This window comes from Haliaeetus leucocephalus, unplaced genomic scaffold (genome assembly GCF_000737465.1).
Source record: "Haliaeetus leucocephalus isolate CR32 unplaced genomic scaffold, Haliaeetus_leucocephalus-4.0 Scaffold306, whole genome shotgun sequence".
Taxonomy (NCBI): Eukaryota; Metazoa; Chordata; class Aves; order Accipitriformes; family Accipitridae; genus Haliaeetus; species Haliaeetus leucocephalus.
In genome coordinates this window covers 10,502,243-10,520,371 of record NW_010972742.1, presented here as the reverse complement: position 1 = coordinate 10,520,371, position 18,129 = coordinate 10,502,243, and the positions used below count along the sequence as shown (strand labels likewise).

Sequence of the window (18,129 nt, the reverse complement as noted above, 5' to 3'; positions counted from 1 at the left end):
GAGGGAAAAGGCGGGGGGGGCTGGGGGGGGGGGGGGGGGGGGGGGGGGAGAAAGACACAGTCAAACCTTCCACTGGAAGTGTGGTTTGCCAGAAAAATTTTCCGCCCACCAAACCCACTTTGTCTTCACTTTAAGCTGTAACTCATTCAGGGAGAAGCCACCCCACACTGTGCTCAAAAGGACAGAAAGTCTGCAGTCCAGCTACACAACAAAAAGAAAGCCTTACACTTTACACCTACGTCAGACCCATCTATAAAAAGACAATCAGCCACTTGCCTCTGTACGTTAACTGTTCTGCACAGTGCGGGCTTGGTTATGGGCGCTTTTTAGCAGGAAACACAACCACAACGGTGGCACATTAGGTTCTCACGTCTCTCAGAATAGAGTATTTGCTACATGATCTTATGGATTACTCTCACAGTAAAGTAAAGCAACTTTAAGAAGGCTGCCCTTTCTCATGCCATGCTGCACGCTCAGCTCCCCAGTCAGCACCTTCTCTGTTTAACGCTGGAGAAGAACAGGACAGGTTCAGTTGTCCTGACTGCAGAACAAACCCTGCAAAACCAGCCCAGGACGATCCTCCTGAGCAGCATGGCCAGCAGGTACATGAGGGTACCTGGAAAGGGGCCTTCCAGTATGAGACAGTGCGAAGCATAAAAACCCGTTCCTGAAGTGGCAGAAACACCCCAGACTCAATCCAAGACACAAGTTTCAGGAGTAAAGAGGCAAAAGTGCCCGTTGTCTTCTTACCAAAAGGCAAATTGTGCACACAGCCAGGACTGGTGAATGCACTGGTGCTAACACGAATGGCCACCTGGATGCCGCTGAGGAGGATGAGGTGAGCATAAGCCTGCCCCCCAGTACCAGCCCAGCCCTACATTTGCCCCCAAGCAGTCCACTGGCTCAGGCCGGAGTGATAGACAACACAGATCATGGGTTTCAGCCCAAAGGAAATTGACAGTCTGAGCTGACATGACAGTGACATTGCTGCTAGCAGGGGAGGACAGATGGTTCCCCACAGTCTCAGAGATGAAGGTATTCATCAGTAACAGACTTAAACATACAGGCTCAGATGAGGTTTTCTGGGGTCCTGGCCATATGAAGGACAAGATGGAAGACACAGAGGTAGTTAGAGCTACTACCACCAAATTCAGGGCTAAGTTTTAAGAAAATAATTTAAGGAACTGGAGACTGAGAACATCCTCTGTCAAGCCATTACTGCTCTGGATCCTTGTCCATGATTTTAGTGCTGGCCACCAGCTAAACTAAAAAACCTTTGTTTGCACACCATAATTAACAGCACAATTAACAGCACAAAGAACCCACGCAAAGAAACCACATTAATCTTCAATTACACCAAGTTGGTTGCTGAAGCCCAGAAGCTGGGATACCTTCTCCTGACTCAAGCAAGCACCTGAGGACCAGATTTGAAAGCCGAAAGGGAAAAAATCTCCAACTAAGAATTGCTTGGGCAGGACACAATTCCCTTTGAGAAAGTACCCAACACTGTGCTGAGTACAGCCAGCTCCAGAGGACAGAGCTGTGGATGACAGGGGATCCATGCATTCATGGTATATATTGCTGGGAAATATATCCACCTTGTGTGACAGCCTGGATTCAACCTACAGCAGCAAGCTTTGATACAACCTGCTGTGCTGGGTACTGATTGCATTAGATCCGTAACATCTCACTTCCAGCTGTGCTTACCTGCACAAAGACAGGGAACACCAGCACTTTGGGAGCCAGTGTCACATATGTGCCATAGCTGGAGTGCGGGATGTGTGGCCTCACTATGGTACAGTTCTGGTAGTTCCCGTAGCTCTTCATCGTCTGCACAGTCTTCATCAGCCTGGATTTTCTCCCAGACCCCGTGTGCGATTTCCCTTTACATGCATTTCCTGGACCAACAGAGGAAGCAGAAAGAAACACAGAATCAGAAGAGAGCTCCCACAGAGCTGCTACATGCTGCCGGCTTAGTTCCTGCTCTCACAGGCTGGAGGAGGGCACATAAAGCATAAGGGGAATAGCTGGAGCCAAGAGCTGCAGGGACGTTCGTCACTCTGCTATCAAAGTTTCCCAGGGATTCATGAAATAACAGCACTGACTTCATTTTTCCTAATGCAAAATGAGATGTCCCTTGACATTTCTGCTCAATCAAAAGCTACTCACTTGCTGGACCAAGGACTTAACTGGATCACACCAGCAGCACAGACATATCTATGTATGTACAAACCAAAACCCAAGAAGTCACAGCAAGCTCAGCTGCAGGCCAGTATATCTGCCTCTGTTTGGGTGTACGCTGCCTTCTGCACAATTTATGAATACAGTACTTTGGAGGAAGAGATGTGGTGCTATTATACAAACCTCCCTATGCAGTACTGAAAGTATGAAATAAGAAATACAGAACAATCCCAAACATGACTTTAAATGGTCATTCTTGAATCACAGGAGCACCAAGGACGTTCCCACCATCAGGGAAGACCTGCCTCCACCACTGAACTATCACCCTTCCCTTTCCAGGGAGAGGAAAACCATCTGTGACTAACTCAGGATGGGGGAAAAAAACCCAAAACACTGGAAATTTAAACCTCGGGACATTTTTATCCACACAAGCCTGCCTGCCCTGGATTCTGGGCATGGGAGTTAGCAAAGTGCAGGAATTTCACATCATGCGGTGCTGAGTAGTGGGTTAATCACAGTTTTCAGAAGATACTAAGACTGGAGGTGTCAGAGAAAGGGACAGAAATGATAAACACATTCATGCACATGGGATCAATCAATTTCTTTCCAAATCACTCCCAGGGATGTGAAGGTTACTTAGACATGGGGGTGTATTTATAAAGGATGACCTCATTTTGCATGAGGCTGGCACAATATTATCCACTGTTTTTCAGCATTAAATTTCAGTGCTAGAAAAAGTCCAAGCAGCCTGACTGTTTTTTCACTCTGTCCCTCTTCATCGCAGAAAGCCATTATCCTCATTCAAAGGAGTGATTACACAGAAGCTTTCCTTTGCAGACTCCCACCTCAACTGGTTGAGCAGAGCTATGACTTTTGCCAACAAGCCAACACCAGCTACTGTGGCCACTCCACATCTGCCAGTCTGTATTGCTAGAGGCCAGGAGATATTAGGTGGAATGTCAAACCAGTCCCAGAATCTCTAATGTAATTCATAATCCTGTGATTAAAAGCATTATTGATAATTAACAACAATTATCACTGTTCCCATTAGCTGCTGCGTGGATGAGTCCTTCCTTCCCCTATTGCCAGGCAATTGCTGCTATATAGGATTTCTAAGCCCTTTCCTCCCAGCCCAGAGGAAAGCCTTTGAATACACCCAGCAAGCTCCCATCAGCATTTTGTCTCACGAGTGCAGGCATGGGTTGTGGTGTGCCCTGAGGATGCTTTGCCTGCACAGAAACTACCATTTTCTCAGCACCAGCGCAATGAGGTGAGAGCATCACAGACTGCTGGGAGCCAGTGCTGTATGCACAACTGGCTGTGAGCAGCTAGATGGTTTCATGGGTTATCTGTTGGAGGCAGCAGTGCTAAGGATGGCTTTATGCATCCTCCTCCCCAGATCCATCACATGGAGCCAGGATGAGACCAACACACAGGACCAGAACCAGAAAGGAGCTGCCAAGCTGCTGCCCACTGGGCTACTCTGCTGTCAGGTGTGCTGGGACAGCACAGCTGCCAAGCGGGGAGCAGCTATGAAATATTTCTCATTAACGACGTTAATCCATTAGGCCCAAGGGCCTCAGCATTCTTTGGTAATCCCAGCATACAGTTTTGGCCATCCCTGATGTCCCCAGGCCCACAAGGCACACCTCTCCTGCCATACACAAACTCCCATCACAGCAGCAGCAGGACCTACCATGCTGGGGAGAGAAGGTGGGACAGGACTGTGTTCTCCAAGAGCCCTTAACCCCAGACCATGTCCTGCTGGGCACCAGCAACCTGTGCTCTGTCCTAAAACTCGCAGGCAACAATTCCAACAGGAACTGAATCTCTCTCTAACCAAAAATTCATGCCTTCTTCAAGAGAAGCCCCACTGAAAAATCAAAGTATTTCCTTCCTCTCTCCCTCCTGAGGCTGACGAACCAAGCCAGCTCGGGTCCAGCAAGCAGGTCTCCCCACTCGGATTTTAACATATCCAGGTGAGAAGGTGGAGCATTAGCCCATTCTCCCCCACAGCAATGTCTCAGGAACATGTATGAGCAAACCCTCCTGCAGCTCACTGCAAGAGGGGCGTCCCAGCAGAGACCCCCCAGCATCCCTCCCTCCAGCCACCCAGCCCTGGGGGTTTCTGCTCCTACCACAGCAGCCTTCCGCACAGTGGCTTCTGCCTTTGCACTGTAACAGATACCCATAACCTTCCTAAGCAGAAATGAGCCAAAACATTCCTGAACATGGCTCAGAGCAGATAAGGTCTCGTCCAAAGCAAATATACAAACCTACCCAACATTACATATTCCATTAAGTATTAGGAAATAGCGCATTTACGTTCAGATAAACGCCAGCAGAGCCAGACCGTGCTCTGTTGGCAATCCAGACCTGCTGTTTACTGCTTACTTTAACAACCTGCCTTTGCAGGGGGGTGGCCCTTGTGACCTAAAAGGTTGTTTCCACCTCTAACTGCAATAATCCTGACATTTTCTCTTTTCCCTTTTTCATGGTTGCACTGCCAGATAAAATCAAAGCACAAGAGAGCTCAACACAGAACAATCTGTCTGGACTGTTCAGGATCTGCTTTTCCTCTTATCCCTAAATCACCTCATTTTATCAGAGGAACTCATCATCTGCACAAGTCCTGTTTTCTGCACGCTGGCACAAAACACATCCAGCCTGCCTGAAGTGTCAGCTCCTCTCCTGGTATGACTGGTGGCCAGCTTCACACTGCCACGCTTAATCACTGCTCAGGTTAACTAATACATTTTTCCCTCTGAAGACTTAATATTAAATAAACTGAAAACAATCACTAAAATCTATTATGGGAAGAAGCCCAAGCCTTTCAAATTCCACCCTACTATAAGAACAAGTCCCCATGGTCCAGCTCATCTTTTCACAGGATCCACAAACAGCGGGAAAGAGTTGCAATTATCCACAGTACTATCCCTGCAGCTGATCTGCGGAAAATTCTTCTGGCTGCAGATCTCCAGGGCTGGGAGCATCCAAGGCACAGGGGCCTCAGACCCATGCTGCTCCCTCCTACTCCCCAGCATCCCCATCATGGCTTTGCCAGCCCCACACTTTGCCTTCTACAGACACTGACCCACCTTTATAGGCAGCACAAAATTTTCTAGCTGGAAATTGTGCCGATAGCTGTGCCCGCAGGAGGGAAGGACTGCTGAGTTAAAGACACTCCAGCAAGATCATGCCTAGGAGGTCAGCTCTGCTATGAACACACAGCTCATCCTAAGGGCATCCTAATAGACCAGGGTGCAAGTGTGGCCTCTCAAAGCTCCCAAATCAAAGAGCAGGCAACAGGTGTTTCTGCATGGACCAGGATTCATACAGTTCCCAGCCCTGCCACACACCTCATCCCACTCTTCCTGCAAGCCCAACCATACCTGGTTCTCCAGGAATACTCCAGCATACCTGTTACAGAAAATGAGTTTATGCTTCAAAAGGGTTTTTGAGAAGAGCTGGTCCAGAGACTGACAGAGACCTTGTAGCAGCCCTGGGAATGAGTATTCCCCAATTCTGGCACATCAACCTGCACTACTGTTTGTACAAATTCAAGTCACAGCCATCCTCACTCCCTTGGTAATAAAATGAACTTCAAAGCAGGGGCCACAGTATTAGCACTCCCCTAGCATGCCATCATGCATGAGAAGGGAAACACGTCACAGACAGGCCCACAGACACATCTGGGGAACCACCACAACAACAACAACGCTTAGCACTTTCACACTTCATGCTTTCATTGTGCCCCTGATGGAAAGTCCCTGCCACCAGCCTCCCTTCAGCCGCTCTGTCAGCTCCCACAGAGACCTTCTCACCATGAAGCTCATCCAGTGACACTAGGAGCTGTGTTCTCCTCTGGGCTTGAAAGTAGGGTTCTTGCTTTTATGTTTCATGCAGAGAGTAGGAAGATTATACTACCCAAAAGCTCCAGGCTTCTGCCACTGTTCTCAAAACATGAAGGACTCCATTGCAGCATTGCAGGGCTAAGGGCAAGGATTCAATAGTGCTAGAAGGACCATGTCTAGCTCTGCTAGGTGTTCTGACCAGTTTTTTCAGCACATCGGCAACTTACCCACAGTAGAGTTGTTCTCTTGATAGACAGGCCTCAGCAGCTGTAAGACACAATCCAGAAAGGACACAGTCACCTGAAGTAGGCTTGAGGTAGACTTTACAACAACCAACTGCAAATTTCAGCATGCAAAACCTAGCAAAACCAAAGCACTCAAGAGAGGTGAAAATCATTTTTGCCCTATTGCCAGTAGAAAATGAGAGTAATGACTTGCACTGGGGTCTATGCAGTGGAAACAGTTCCCATATCCTTACCCCTTGAGTGAGCCCTGGGAGGAGGCAGCAGGTCATTCACCCCGGCTCTACAATCCTAGTGGTAAATGTTTTAGGAAATTAGCGAAAGCTCTACCAAGGGACACAGGTCTGGCTTGTAAAAATGGCATGTGCTCTAGCAAACGTTTAGAGAAGATGCTTGATAAGGCTGAAGCACAGGCCAAGAGAGGATCCAGCAAGCACAGCCAACAGCAACATGCAGTAACTTGAGTATGGGGCTGGAAAGCAGCCCTACCTGGCTCCCCGGGTTCAAAGGTGCCAAGATGATGTAGTTCTGGTCTGCAGTGGAGGGGACCCGGGAAAGGGGTGGCATGGTGTTCTGGCTCCGCTTGCCAATCTCCGTGTACCTCTCCCAGCTGTTCAGCACCAGCCCATCACTCCCATCATACAGTATGTGGCAGCTCCGGCGCTGCTCGGGCCGTGGGGGCATGGTGCTGTTCTTTTCCCGCTTGTTGGGTGGTGACTGGAGGTCATAGGCAGACTTGCAGGATGATCTGCGGATCATGCCTTCATGTCCTGACTTGACCTGCGGGACAAGTCTCCAGACCAGCAGTATAATCTCAGTGGGACAGTTCCTGAAAGAGATGGCATGGGCCAAGTCAGAGATGTAGCAGTAGGGAGCGAGGCACCTCACATCATTCAGACAGCCATGAGCCCTGCAGTCCTTCCTCCCTGTAATGCCTCTGCCCCTGTCCTGCCCTCCCCAGCCCCTGCATACTTTCTTCTTCCACTCCAGAGAGTCCTTTCCCAGTCTCCTGCACCCCTCAAAGCTTTCCCATTCCTGTAGCCACTCAAAGCTCCTTCTCCCCTGCCCTGGTCTCCTTCAAACCGTCTCTCCCAGAGCCCTGCACTCATGCTTTGGGTGAATACTCACCGGATTTCATGTGCCAGCTCCACACATTTCCAGTGCTCCACAGGCTGCTCATTCAGCTGCAGCACTGTGTCAAGCTGCTGCAGACCGGCCTTTTCTGCTGGGCCACCTACAGAGAGAAGAAACAAATGCCTGTCACCTGCTAGACAGAGACCTGAGAGTATAAGGGGGAGGAGAAGCCGTGGGGCTAGTGGACACCCAAATAGCACAGCTTCACAGCTTGCACCACTCACTCCTCCAAACCCAGCCTGCTTCCCCTAACATCCACACCTGAAAATGAAGTGGGGCTAGCTGAGCCTGGAGCTTCACCTTCCAACATGCACGTGTGCACACACACACACAGAGCACCTGGGACAGTCATAAACACTCTCAGAGCTACTGCATGAACTTCCTGAGTTTCCTGGTGTGCAGTGGGGAGCACCAGGGTACAACAGAGACACCAAGTCCATCCTGCAGGTCCACACCAAGAGGGTCTAGTCAGACAGCCGAGGGCTCCCAAGATCCTGCTCCCCTATCTGACACCCCTCCCCAGAATGCTTTCCATAGGTCTCCCAACTAGCCAGACAGCTCTCAGGTTGAAGAGGGAAGGGAACAAAATCTCTGCAAATTACTGCAACACACTGCCAAAATAGTGACATCCAGAGGCTAACCCAGTGGCCTCTGACCTCATTAGAGGCAACAGAGAACTCATTAAGTGAAGTTTCTTAGAGGTAACCAGGGTCATGCAAGGCATGGGAGCTTCTGAATCACAACATGCTCTGGGAAGCAAAAAAGGAGCAGAGTCATTCATTCAAATCAAGAGGGATAAAAAATATCTAATCTCTTACCGGAGTCCACTGCCTGCACACGGACTGGGGAGTCACAGCAGATTGTGAAGCCAAACCCATCACTTCCTCGAGGGATTGTAATCTGAAGAGAGACACCGGAGTCACCCTGTTAAGTGGGAAAGCAGCTGCTGTGTGTGATCAGTGAGCATCCCCCGTTTCACCCACACACTGCCCCACAGCCTTTGGAAATGCAGACACACGGCATTTCTAGAAGCAGTCACAGAGCCCAAAGGAACTGTCATGGTGAACACTGTCACTTTGTGAACCCCACGGACAACGGGTCTCTCTGCAGCCAAAGGGGACTGGAAAGGGTGCTAAAAAGTAATGCAAAAATCGAGCAACAGAGAGGAATGCCACAAAACGAGTGTTTATTGAGCATACACAATTCTCCACTCACAACTCTTGCAAGTGTAAGGAAAGATCTGATAAGCCATTAGAAAGGAAAAGCTGGCAGTCTGGCTCTGACATTGATTTCTAACACGGCTTCTCTAAGCAAGTCATTTAAATATTTAATTTCCAAATGGGTAATACAGAAATAGCAGCACTCCTCTACTCCAGAGGAAGCTGTGAGGATCAGCACACTCCTGTCTGCAAGGCATCTGTGCTGGAGCGGGCTCTGTATGCATCACCCCATTAGCTGGGGTGAGTATGTTTTCTCTCGCTGAGTTTGGAGAGGATGGGTGCTGTGTTGATTTAGGCTCATTTCTCCTCCTGATTCAAGAAGCATTGAGCTTATTAATAAAATGATACTTATTTTTTGATGTTGGCTTCCAGCAGCAGCTCAGCATGTCAGTTCCTGTAAATACCTGATTATCCCCCAAGACATTTGTCAAGATCCTTGTTTTACTGACAAGGAAAAGAAAAGAAAAAATCCAACATCTGACCTGTATTATTTTGAGAACAAACAGAAGACAAGAAATTCAGCAGAAGCTGCCAAGGAGGGGAACTGGTTCCTCGCTCCTTTACCATGGGAGGGCAAATGCAGCAAGATTTCATTGCTCTGCACCTCATCCCTGCTTGATTGCTCAGCATAAAATCAGGCTTCTAAAGAGAAACTGTCTTTCCCTGGCAGGACCAAAAGGTAGGTCCAGTCCCACTACACTGAGTATTTTACTCTCTGGAGTTTGTTGGATCCTCCAACAGGGGAGGAGGCTGCTTGTGGCTCTGCACCTTCAAACCAACTCACATTTCAAATATAAAGCACATGGGATTCAAGTCCTGCGGAAGTGTTACCATTGGCACCTCAGGAGCCAGCCTAGCATCTCTCCCACCATGGAGACTCCACAATCACTTCCATCCCAAAGCTTCCCCTGCGCCAAGAGATCTCCCACTCCTTCTCCCTGAGCTGGCTGGCTCTTGTCCACTGCCAAGGGAGACACCTTCCCTGTGCCACTGAATAGTGGCTTCTCACTGCTGATGGTTCACTTTCCTCGGCTCCCACCACCAGGGCCATTACAGGGAGCTGAACATCTATTTTTGCCACTGTGCACAGAACTAAGAAATATGAGCATCTGACATAAGCTGGAAGGTGGGTGGCAATATGGTGAGAGACTCCAGCACCACGGAGGCTCACTGCGCCCATAACTTTGTCAAAAAATGCAGAAGAAATTGTCAAAATAGGGAACTGAGGAGTTCTAAGACACAAATCACAGTCAGTTGTCACAAAGCAGAGCAGCATTCCTGCATGAGACAGTCACTATAGCCCTGACAAGAAATGGGCATTTTTAGTTAAGCTGGCTCTTGTGCAATTCCCAATATACACTGTCCCCCACCACAGCTTTAGCATGACACAAAAGATTAGCACAGGAGTGCAGAGAAAAGCTGACAATAAGCTGGGAGCCCCAATCCAGACCATGGGGGGAAAATTATGTTCGAAAGTGCAGGAGACTGGGACCTGTGCAAGCAAAACCAGCACCCGCCATCGTGCGCTGAGCAGGTCCAAGAGAACTTGCACCAGCTTTTACAGAGCACAGCAATCTACTTCTCATAAAGCAAGTCATCATTGATTGTAACAAGCTTCAAGCAACACTTTATTCCCAAATATTTTCACATTAAAACAATTTTGAAAAGAGATAGCAGCAGCCTGGCAGAGACTTAGCTGCCTGCTGTGCCTGCCTCTCCTCTAACGAGTGGTAAATTGAGACACCACCTCACAGCTTAGCACTTTCATCGTCAGCATGCTACCCTCAAGTTACACAGTAAATGCTCCCCCTCCATTCCAATTTACACACTGCAGCAATGGGCAGAGACCAGCTAGAGACACCTATCTGAGGATGCTTTCCTTACATTCACAATATTATCATTTACTAATGATAGCAAATCAACACCCTAGAAACAGCACACACAGAGCCCAGAAATGGTAAGAAAGCCCACAAACACTCGTAAACTTAACCGAGACTTGCAGCAACATGCACATACATGCTGGCACACAGATTTTTTTTCCATGGGAGATACAGACCTGTCTGTATCTCCGCTCCGAGCACACCTTGCAGAGTCCATTGAAGCGGTTCATGGCTGGAAAACCCTAAACTCGCCGTTAGCCCATGAAAATCCAGTCCCCCGAAGCAGCCGTAATCCTGATCTCCTTGTATCACACGAGTGTGGAACAAACCACAGCCAAACTGGCATGACCGCCCATGGGAACCCAGCTCCAGAGAAGAATGGCAGGAAGCCACCTTTCACCTCCCCAGCCCCTGTCTGTGCTGTATGCCGCTTTACGATAAGCCAGAGGGCTTCCTGAAAACCCTAACTGACAAGGAAGAGAGAGAGTTTTATATTAAAATTCCTGTCAACTATTTAGTATTCCCTAGTCCCTGCTCTGTTGATGTGGCTTTTGTTCCCGCGGCATTCTTCAGCTGCACAGAGCACTTTGTTATTGCAATGTTCTCACAAACACTTTGAGGATGTTTAAGCAGCATTTCACAGGCACCGGCTGTGCAAGCCTTATTTCATGAAAAAGACAGCTTGCACTCGTTACCCTCATAAAGGATAAGAGAGACTTATAAAAAAAAAAAAAAGAAAAAAAGAAAAAGCAGAGTTTGTTTTTGAAAGCACAGACCCAGAGGATATGCATGTCCCGATGCTTTGTGCTCACAGAGTCATGGAGGGGGAAGCAGAGAGGTCAATTGAATTGCACCCATGGTGTAATTTTGGAATTAAAGACAAAGAGAAACTCTTAACCCAGCCAGCAGCAGGGCACAAAGCAGGACTTGGTGAATCTCCACTGTGCAGCCTCGACTGCCAGCATTGCAGCACAACCCCTTGGAGGTGGGGTTGCAACGGAGAAGAAAGCACTTTCCATACTCCTACATAGGGATGGAATGAGAGGAAAGGCTCAAGGGAACCCAAATCCCGCGCTCCCTTGCATGGCAGCTGGGGTGACAGGGCCAGGAGAGGCTGGGGAGGCAGCACGAGGAGTCCCAGCGCTCCCAAGGGACCCAGCAGCATGGTGGGGCTGCTCCCAGCGTATTGTCCCAGCCTGCTGCACCGCCAGGCTGGAGCTCGAAGGAGGATCGGTCTTCCTTCCCAGCCACCATCTTTCAAGTCAGTGGTGACTGCCGGAGAGGAAGGGAGGAGAGGGACGCTGGCTTTGTTTGTCTTGCTCAATCCTATGCTTTAAAACAAATAACTGAAAATGCAGCTGAGGGAAGCAGCAAAGCGGAATTCGGCACAGATAAATCACAGGGCCAGCTAAGCCCAATTTCCGATGCAAGCCATGTGTTTGTGTTCCCATTTCCCATCCTTGCCTTTCCAATAAATCACCGAGGCTCCACCATGGGCCTTTCCCTTCCCAGACCAAACGGTCCCGAAAGGAGGAGGGGAGCAGATGCACCCATCCACGGAGACACAGAGCCGGCCAGGGACTGATGCTGTGTGGCAGGCAGCCGGCCAGCCCTGTCCCCATCACTCCCAGTCCCCACCCAGTCAATGGCTGGTGGTTTGTCTCTGTGGCAATATACTGGAAAAACAGGAGGTCCCTGTATGGCAATGGGGAGCAAGTGTGGGGTTACTATCCACATCACCCACCTCCACCAATTGGTGCTCAATCAGGATAACTAATTACATATAAAACCCATGGTGTTGACAGGGAGACTGTCACAGCTCCCACCTCAGCATCACCCTCACTGATAGTTTGTCCCTTGGCTTGTTTGAAACCCCTCCATGCAGGCTCTGCTGCCAGCCAGCTCCTGACCCCACATCTTTGCACCCCTGGTGGGTCATAGCCCTGTCATACCTACCTTCAGCTGCTTCATGGTCACAGCATCCTGGCTTTCCTGCACTGCACTCTGACTTCCCAGCATCGACTCTAAAAAATAAAAAAAGGGAAAGGCCATATCAGCCCAACAGCACATGTCTCCTGACAATCCCTTTCCTTCCACATGGCATCTACACACTATATGTAAGATCTTTACATGTCATTGGCACATCTCCTCCAGGCTGGGGCAGCCCTGCATGGCAGCAGCTGTGGGGTGGTTGCACATCTGGGACAGGCACTGCTGTCTCCCCCTACTCTGTGCCAGCCTGTCTTCCTCCACACAAGCTGGCAGCACAGCAAGACCAAGGCAGGAGAAAAAGCTCCCCACCACCCTGCACAGACCCCAGAAGCCAGAGTCCGGCCATGGAATTCAGCCCCAAGTCTGAGAGGCAGGAATCAGCATGATGAAAGGCCGAGCAAGAGGGAGAGATGTGGCTGCAATGTCAGGGTACCCACAGAGCCCCAGACAGCCACAGGTAAGAAGGAGCAAGGGTTGAAGGGGAGAGCTTGGTGCCTGTGCAGAGCCTGCTGAACCAGCCAGGATCTCCCCCACACTGGTCTTTAGGGATCCTGGTGCTCACTGAGCATCACAGGGCTGAGAAGTGCTCACAGGGGCATAGGGTGCCATGGGGCTGGGGGCTGCTCCATGCCAGCACAGGGACAGACACGAGGTTGACTCCTCTTCCAAACCTTGCCAACACTCCCTGGGGCATCCCAGTGGGGAGACGTACCTCTGCTCTGCTTCAGCCACTGTGTGGCCACCTTCAAGTGCTTGGTCCTGCCCAGGTCCTCCCCGAGGAGGTAGTACCAGCCACTGATCTCCTGGGTGGGAGGAAAGAAGCTATCAATGCAGGGGCAGATACTCACCCCCATTTAACTCAGTCTGTTTGCCCATAGCCCTAGAGGGGTCCCATTGCAGGAGCTGCCCCATGCCAGTACACAGAGGCCACCCAGACTTGCTTGCACACAGAGGTGCAGCCCAGAGTCCTTCTCTTAGGATACAGACAGTTAAAATTCCATCCCACCTGCAAGGAGGGACCAAGCATCACTGAAGTAACAAGCTTCTAGTTTTTTAGAGGGAGACAAGGTGCAGAAAAACAGCCAGTCTCCAGTAAAACTGTCCATATCGTGTTTGCAGCAGCCGGCAGTCTTGCAGGGAGAACACAGCTCCAGCCTTATCACCAGAGGAGGATGCCCAAACTAGCCCTCAGCAGTGCTGGGTTCTCCACAGTTGGGCTCCCTTTGCCCCTGTCCCATACCCATGTGGCCAGGGCAGCCAAGAGAACAGAGCTGACCTTGGCAATCCCTCACCTCTCTTCCAGGGAGCTGCCGCTGGCTCCCATTGCTCCCTGGGCAGCTGGGAGAAGCCGGAGGGACCAACCATCCTGGACCAAGCCCAGGAGTCAGATGGGGTTGCAGGAACCATGCACAGGCCAGAGATAGGGGCCCATTTTAAAATTAATGTTTTAAATCCACAATGAGGCAACTGAGGAGGGGGCGGGGGGGGATATATAGCAGCAGCATGCGGCACCCAGGAGACAAGGGCCAGCTCATCTCAGGCCCTGCTGAGGTCCCAGGAGGACCACGTGCCCCCAGCATCCTCCTCCCATCCCTGCAAGAGTAGGATGGTGTGTGGGGGTGCTATACACATGAATGCTCCATCCTCTCTGCACGCAATGACACTTTGTGAAATTCACTACCAAAATCTGAGAAGGAAGGGACATCTCTGGGAAGGTCAGAGCAGAGGCCCCTCCGGGGGAGAGCTGCAGTTTAGAGCTGCTCTGCCTAATTATCTTCACTGCTATAAAAAAGCTGCATCTCACTTGTCCAAATTTCAGAGGAGACCATGCTCAAGCTACCTCTTACCCTCTTTCTCAGGCCATTGCCACAAATAGCTCCTTTTTAACCTCTTGCTGGGAAGTAAATTTCCACACTTCAGGTGATGTATTAACACTTTCATGAAACGCTTCCAGCTTGCTGAGATACTCTGATGTACCGAGGGCATGACTAGGGCTGTCCAAGGATGAAATCCCTAACCGCTGGCAGCTAGGATGAAACATTTACGTGTTTTAGTGGGTCAGCAGGAGTCATTTGCAGCAGTAGCCTTGCAGGCTTCTTTAGGAAGGCAAACCCAGCTGAAGTGAAAGCTGTATTACCAAGCTGCAGCCAGGCTGGGGCAGCAGTACTGTGACCAAATCCGCAGCAGCGGGTTCATGGATTCTGGCACAGAGACAGCCTGGCAGCACCGCTGCCTCCAGGAACAGCCTGAGACCTCTGCATTTGCCCTCTACCCACCACCACCTCAGCTGGTGAAGCCCTGGCTGCCGAGCGCAGGGAATCAGGCAGACTCCTCCTTGAAGGAGCAGGTCCCCACCATCGCACCCACTCAGCCACCACATGTCAGATGTGACACATGCCAGGCTAAGTGAGGCTGGCCCCATCTCCTGTCCCCCAGGCAGCCTTGCTGCAAGCAGGGCAGGCAGCACTCACTGGAGCCACCTCTCTGCACCCCCAATTGCTGCTACTCTCTGTGTCCCTGCAGAAGAGAGTGACAGTCCCCTGTCCTAGGATCCCTCCTCCAACAGCCTCCACATCCCTGCCTCCAGCAATCACACCAACATCAGTTTCACAGTGGCCATCCATACTGGGAATGGGACCAGGGAACTCCCTGGGCACCTTCAGAGCATCTTTGTCTCACAGTGGGAGAAGCCTGCTCCTGCCCCAAGGGCACACTACATCCACCCACCGACCTGAGAGAGTTAGGCCCCAGTCCCACGCGCTGCACTCCAGTATGGAGGTACCTTGTCCAGGGTCAGGAGGGACTTCACACCAAAGCTCATGCAGCCAATCAGTTTGCTCTGTCTGCAGGAAAGCCAGAGACTGTCAGGATACGCTTATGGAAAACTCCACAGGGACAATTTCCCACATGCACCCCTTTGCAGGGACCCCACAAACATCCCTGCCCATGCCAGGAGCTAGGCAGTGCCCAAGACCATGCCTCCCTCTCCATGCTTTGAGCAAGCATGGCGTAACCACACGGCTCAGCTGCAGCAGGGGCAAAGAGAAGCTGGGCTGAAGCATCCTGGTCACCTCCAGCCTACCTGATGCTGGCAGGAGCTTGGCCAAGGAGTCAGATGCCACTTGCCTGAGCGGGCAGCACAGCCTGTGAGGTGCCAGACCCCTTGCTGCTGGGCTTTCCTCCTCACTGCATTGCCCCCAGAGGTAGGGAAGGTCCCCAGCCCAGAGCCAGGCTCCAGCCCCACTTGGCTTTAGCCAGCTGTGCAGGCGTGAGTAGCTGCAGGAGTTTTAAATGCTGGTCCAGCTGATTGCTACCACGCAGCAGCAATGCCAACAAGAGAGCAGCAAGGGCAGGATTTCTTCTCCGCCAGCCTGCACGCAGCATGGTGCTCATCAGCATGGGCTGCCTATGAGAATGACCCTGGCCAGGGCACCCAGCCAGCAGGTTCCAGCCCCGCTGCTCAGCTCCCCCCACTTCACCAACCCACAGCCTTCATGCAGGGCAGCCCTGATGTCAGGGCCAGCCCTTGGGTCCTAGGGCACTGGAGAATCTCACGTGAGGTGGCCAGAGCAGATGACAGGTTCTCTGTCATGCCAGCCGCATTTGAAAGAAATTGTATGGCAGGCTGGCAGCCCCTTACCTGGAATTTCTCTCTCGGTTCCAGACTGTGACCAGGAGACGTTTCTGCTCATGCTCCTCTTGCACCAGGCTGTAACAAGCAGAGGGACAGCCCGTGAGCACCGACCTTCCCCAGGAGTGCTCGGCAAGGGCTGCCCTCGCAGCCGGGGACCCATCACCCTCCTCAGAGCCAGGTCTTCTTCTCCATTCTCTGCACAGAGCACTGCAGCATCACCCCAAACGGTAACCTCCTCAAACAAGCCACTGTTGCACTAATTCATTTGTCCCTGACAGACAATTGCAAAAGGACGTGACCTCTCCTGGGCAGGCACTGGGGACAGCGCTCAGGTTGTTTAAGGGGAAAAATAATCTTGCAGAAAGACACACATCCAACAACAAAGGGTAAATGCAAGGAACAAGCCACATTTCATGCTCTGAAACAACCATTCTGTGCCAGATTAAATGCTGCATGGGGACAGAGGTCTGACACAGACTGGTTAGCTAGCAATGACAAGCTCTACCGAAACACAAGCCATACAGAACCTTTCCCATGCAGAGACATGCTGTAGCTATAGGAAATCCTTTTACCTTCCTCATTCATACCGATGCCCATACTACTGCAGGCATAAGGTCTAGGAAATGGAGTGTGTTTGCCCAATTCCTGCCCAGCAAGAAAGTCCAACCGTGTGGGAGTGCCACTGCTATGCTGTGTGCTGACAGCTTTGTGAGCCTCCGCAGAGCTCTGCCCAAAAGTTCAAGGCATTTCAGCTATAAAAAACAGCAGAATAATGTCTGTCACTCCTCATCTCAGCAGCAGACCTGCTCATGCATGACATGTGTTTATTATAGATCATAATGCAAAAGCAAACATGGGGTCTTGGCTTTGAGGGGGTACCCCGGGACAGCAGCCACATGGGTCCCTCACTGCTCAGTGTGAACACGGTGCTGATGGATGGGTCAGAACTACCTCTGCCCTGTCATACTCACAAAAGAAAGTGCTCATGGAAGACAGGATTTTTGCTGTCTGGCACAGTCTTCGTCTTCTGCCTGCATTTCCAGTCAGCATCTGGCACGATCGACATCTTTACAGAGGAAAACAAGCAGCGTGTTAGCACTCTCAAAGCAAGCACTTGCAGTGGCAGGTGACTGGCACAGCCACTTTTATGGATGGCTAAGCCTCAAAGATCCAGCTGAGCCTGTGCTAATGGGTGGTTTAGATCACTTTACCCTATGCATGTCAAATTGTGTTACAAATCAGGGCAGGGGAGGGAAGGAAAAAGCAGAAAAATCGAGGACAGATGTACACAAATGTTGCTAGCTGGTCTCTGACTTGCAGCCCCCTTGCAGGGGAGATGCTTCCTGCACTGTGCACACCGCAGTGGGAGCAGCCTGCCAAGGTGCTTTCCAGGAGAGCCTGGAGCCACACTGTGCTGGCCAAACACATATCCCCACCAGTCCTTGGGCACCCAGTACGATGTTCTTGCAATGAATGGTTGACATAGCCCTTAGCAGGGTCCTATCCTCTGCTTTTCTGGGTCCAAGCAGACACCATGCCAACAAAACCCATGAGCCCTCCAGTGCCGGGCAAGAGACCAGCCACCTCCCTGCATGCTGTGAATGCTTGGCCAGAGCAGGACATAGGAGGAAAGAGAAGGGACAGGCAGCCCAGAGCATGCTTGGAAAGCCAACCACAAAATCCCTAGAAACCATGAAGCTCCCCCAAGCAAAGCCCCAGGAGAACCCACCTTCACATAGGAGTCGCATGTCCGGTACTCCTTTCCCATCAGACCTTTTGCTTCCATGACTGGAAAGGAAACGAAATGGTCATGCCCCAAAGCAGCAGGGAAGGCATCTTCCTATGCTGCAGTGCTCTACTCCACGCGGTACTCCCTCCTTGTGGGGCTGAACCCATCTCCTACCTCAACAGGATCCTATGCACACCTCCCCAGCAGCCGGGTCTCACTGGGCACCCAGAAAGAGGGTTTTATTGTATTTTTTCTTTAATATA

At 50.8% G+C, this 18,129-nt stretch overlaps 1 protein-coding gene across 2 annotated transcripts in view; it reads right to left on the bottom strand.

Moving 5' to 3' along the window:
- Nucleotides 1-10,800, bottom strand: part of RGS3 (regulator of G-protein signaling 3) — a 64,461-nt gene extending 53,661 nt beyond the window's left edge. Inside the window, exons 1-7 of one of the 2 annotated variants that reach the window (XM_010571080.1) lie at nt 10,688-10,800; nt 8,230-8,311; nt 7,406-7,511; nt 6,767-7,106; nt 6,259-6,302; nt 5,959-5,966; nt 1,708-1,898 (exon numbers count right to left, since the gene is read on the bottom strand). In XM_010571080.1, coding sequence (XP_010569382.1) covers nt 1,708-1,898; nt 5,959-5,966; nt 6,259-6,302; nt 6,767-7,106; nt 7,406-7,511; nt 8,230-8,311; nt 10,688-10,741 — 825 coding nt within the window. In that variant the 5' untranslated portion in view covers nt 10,742-10,800. The remainder of the gene's footprint in view (nt 1-1,707; nt 1,899-5,958; nt 5,967-6,258; nt 6,303-6,766; nt 7,107-7,405; nt 7,512-8,229; nt 8,312-10,687) is intronic. The other variant, XM_010571079.1, reaches the window with a different exon arrangement.
- Between the last annotated feature and the right edge of the window lie 7,329 nt (nt 10,801-18,129).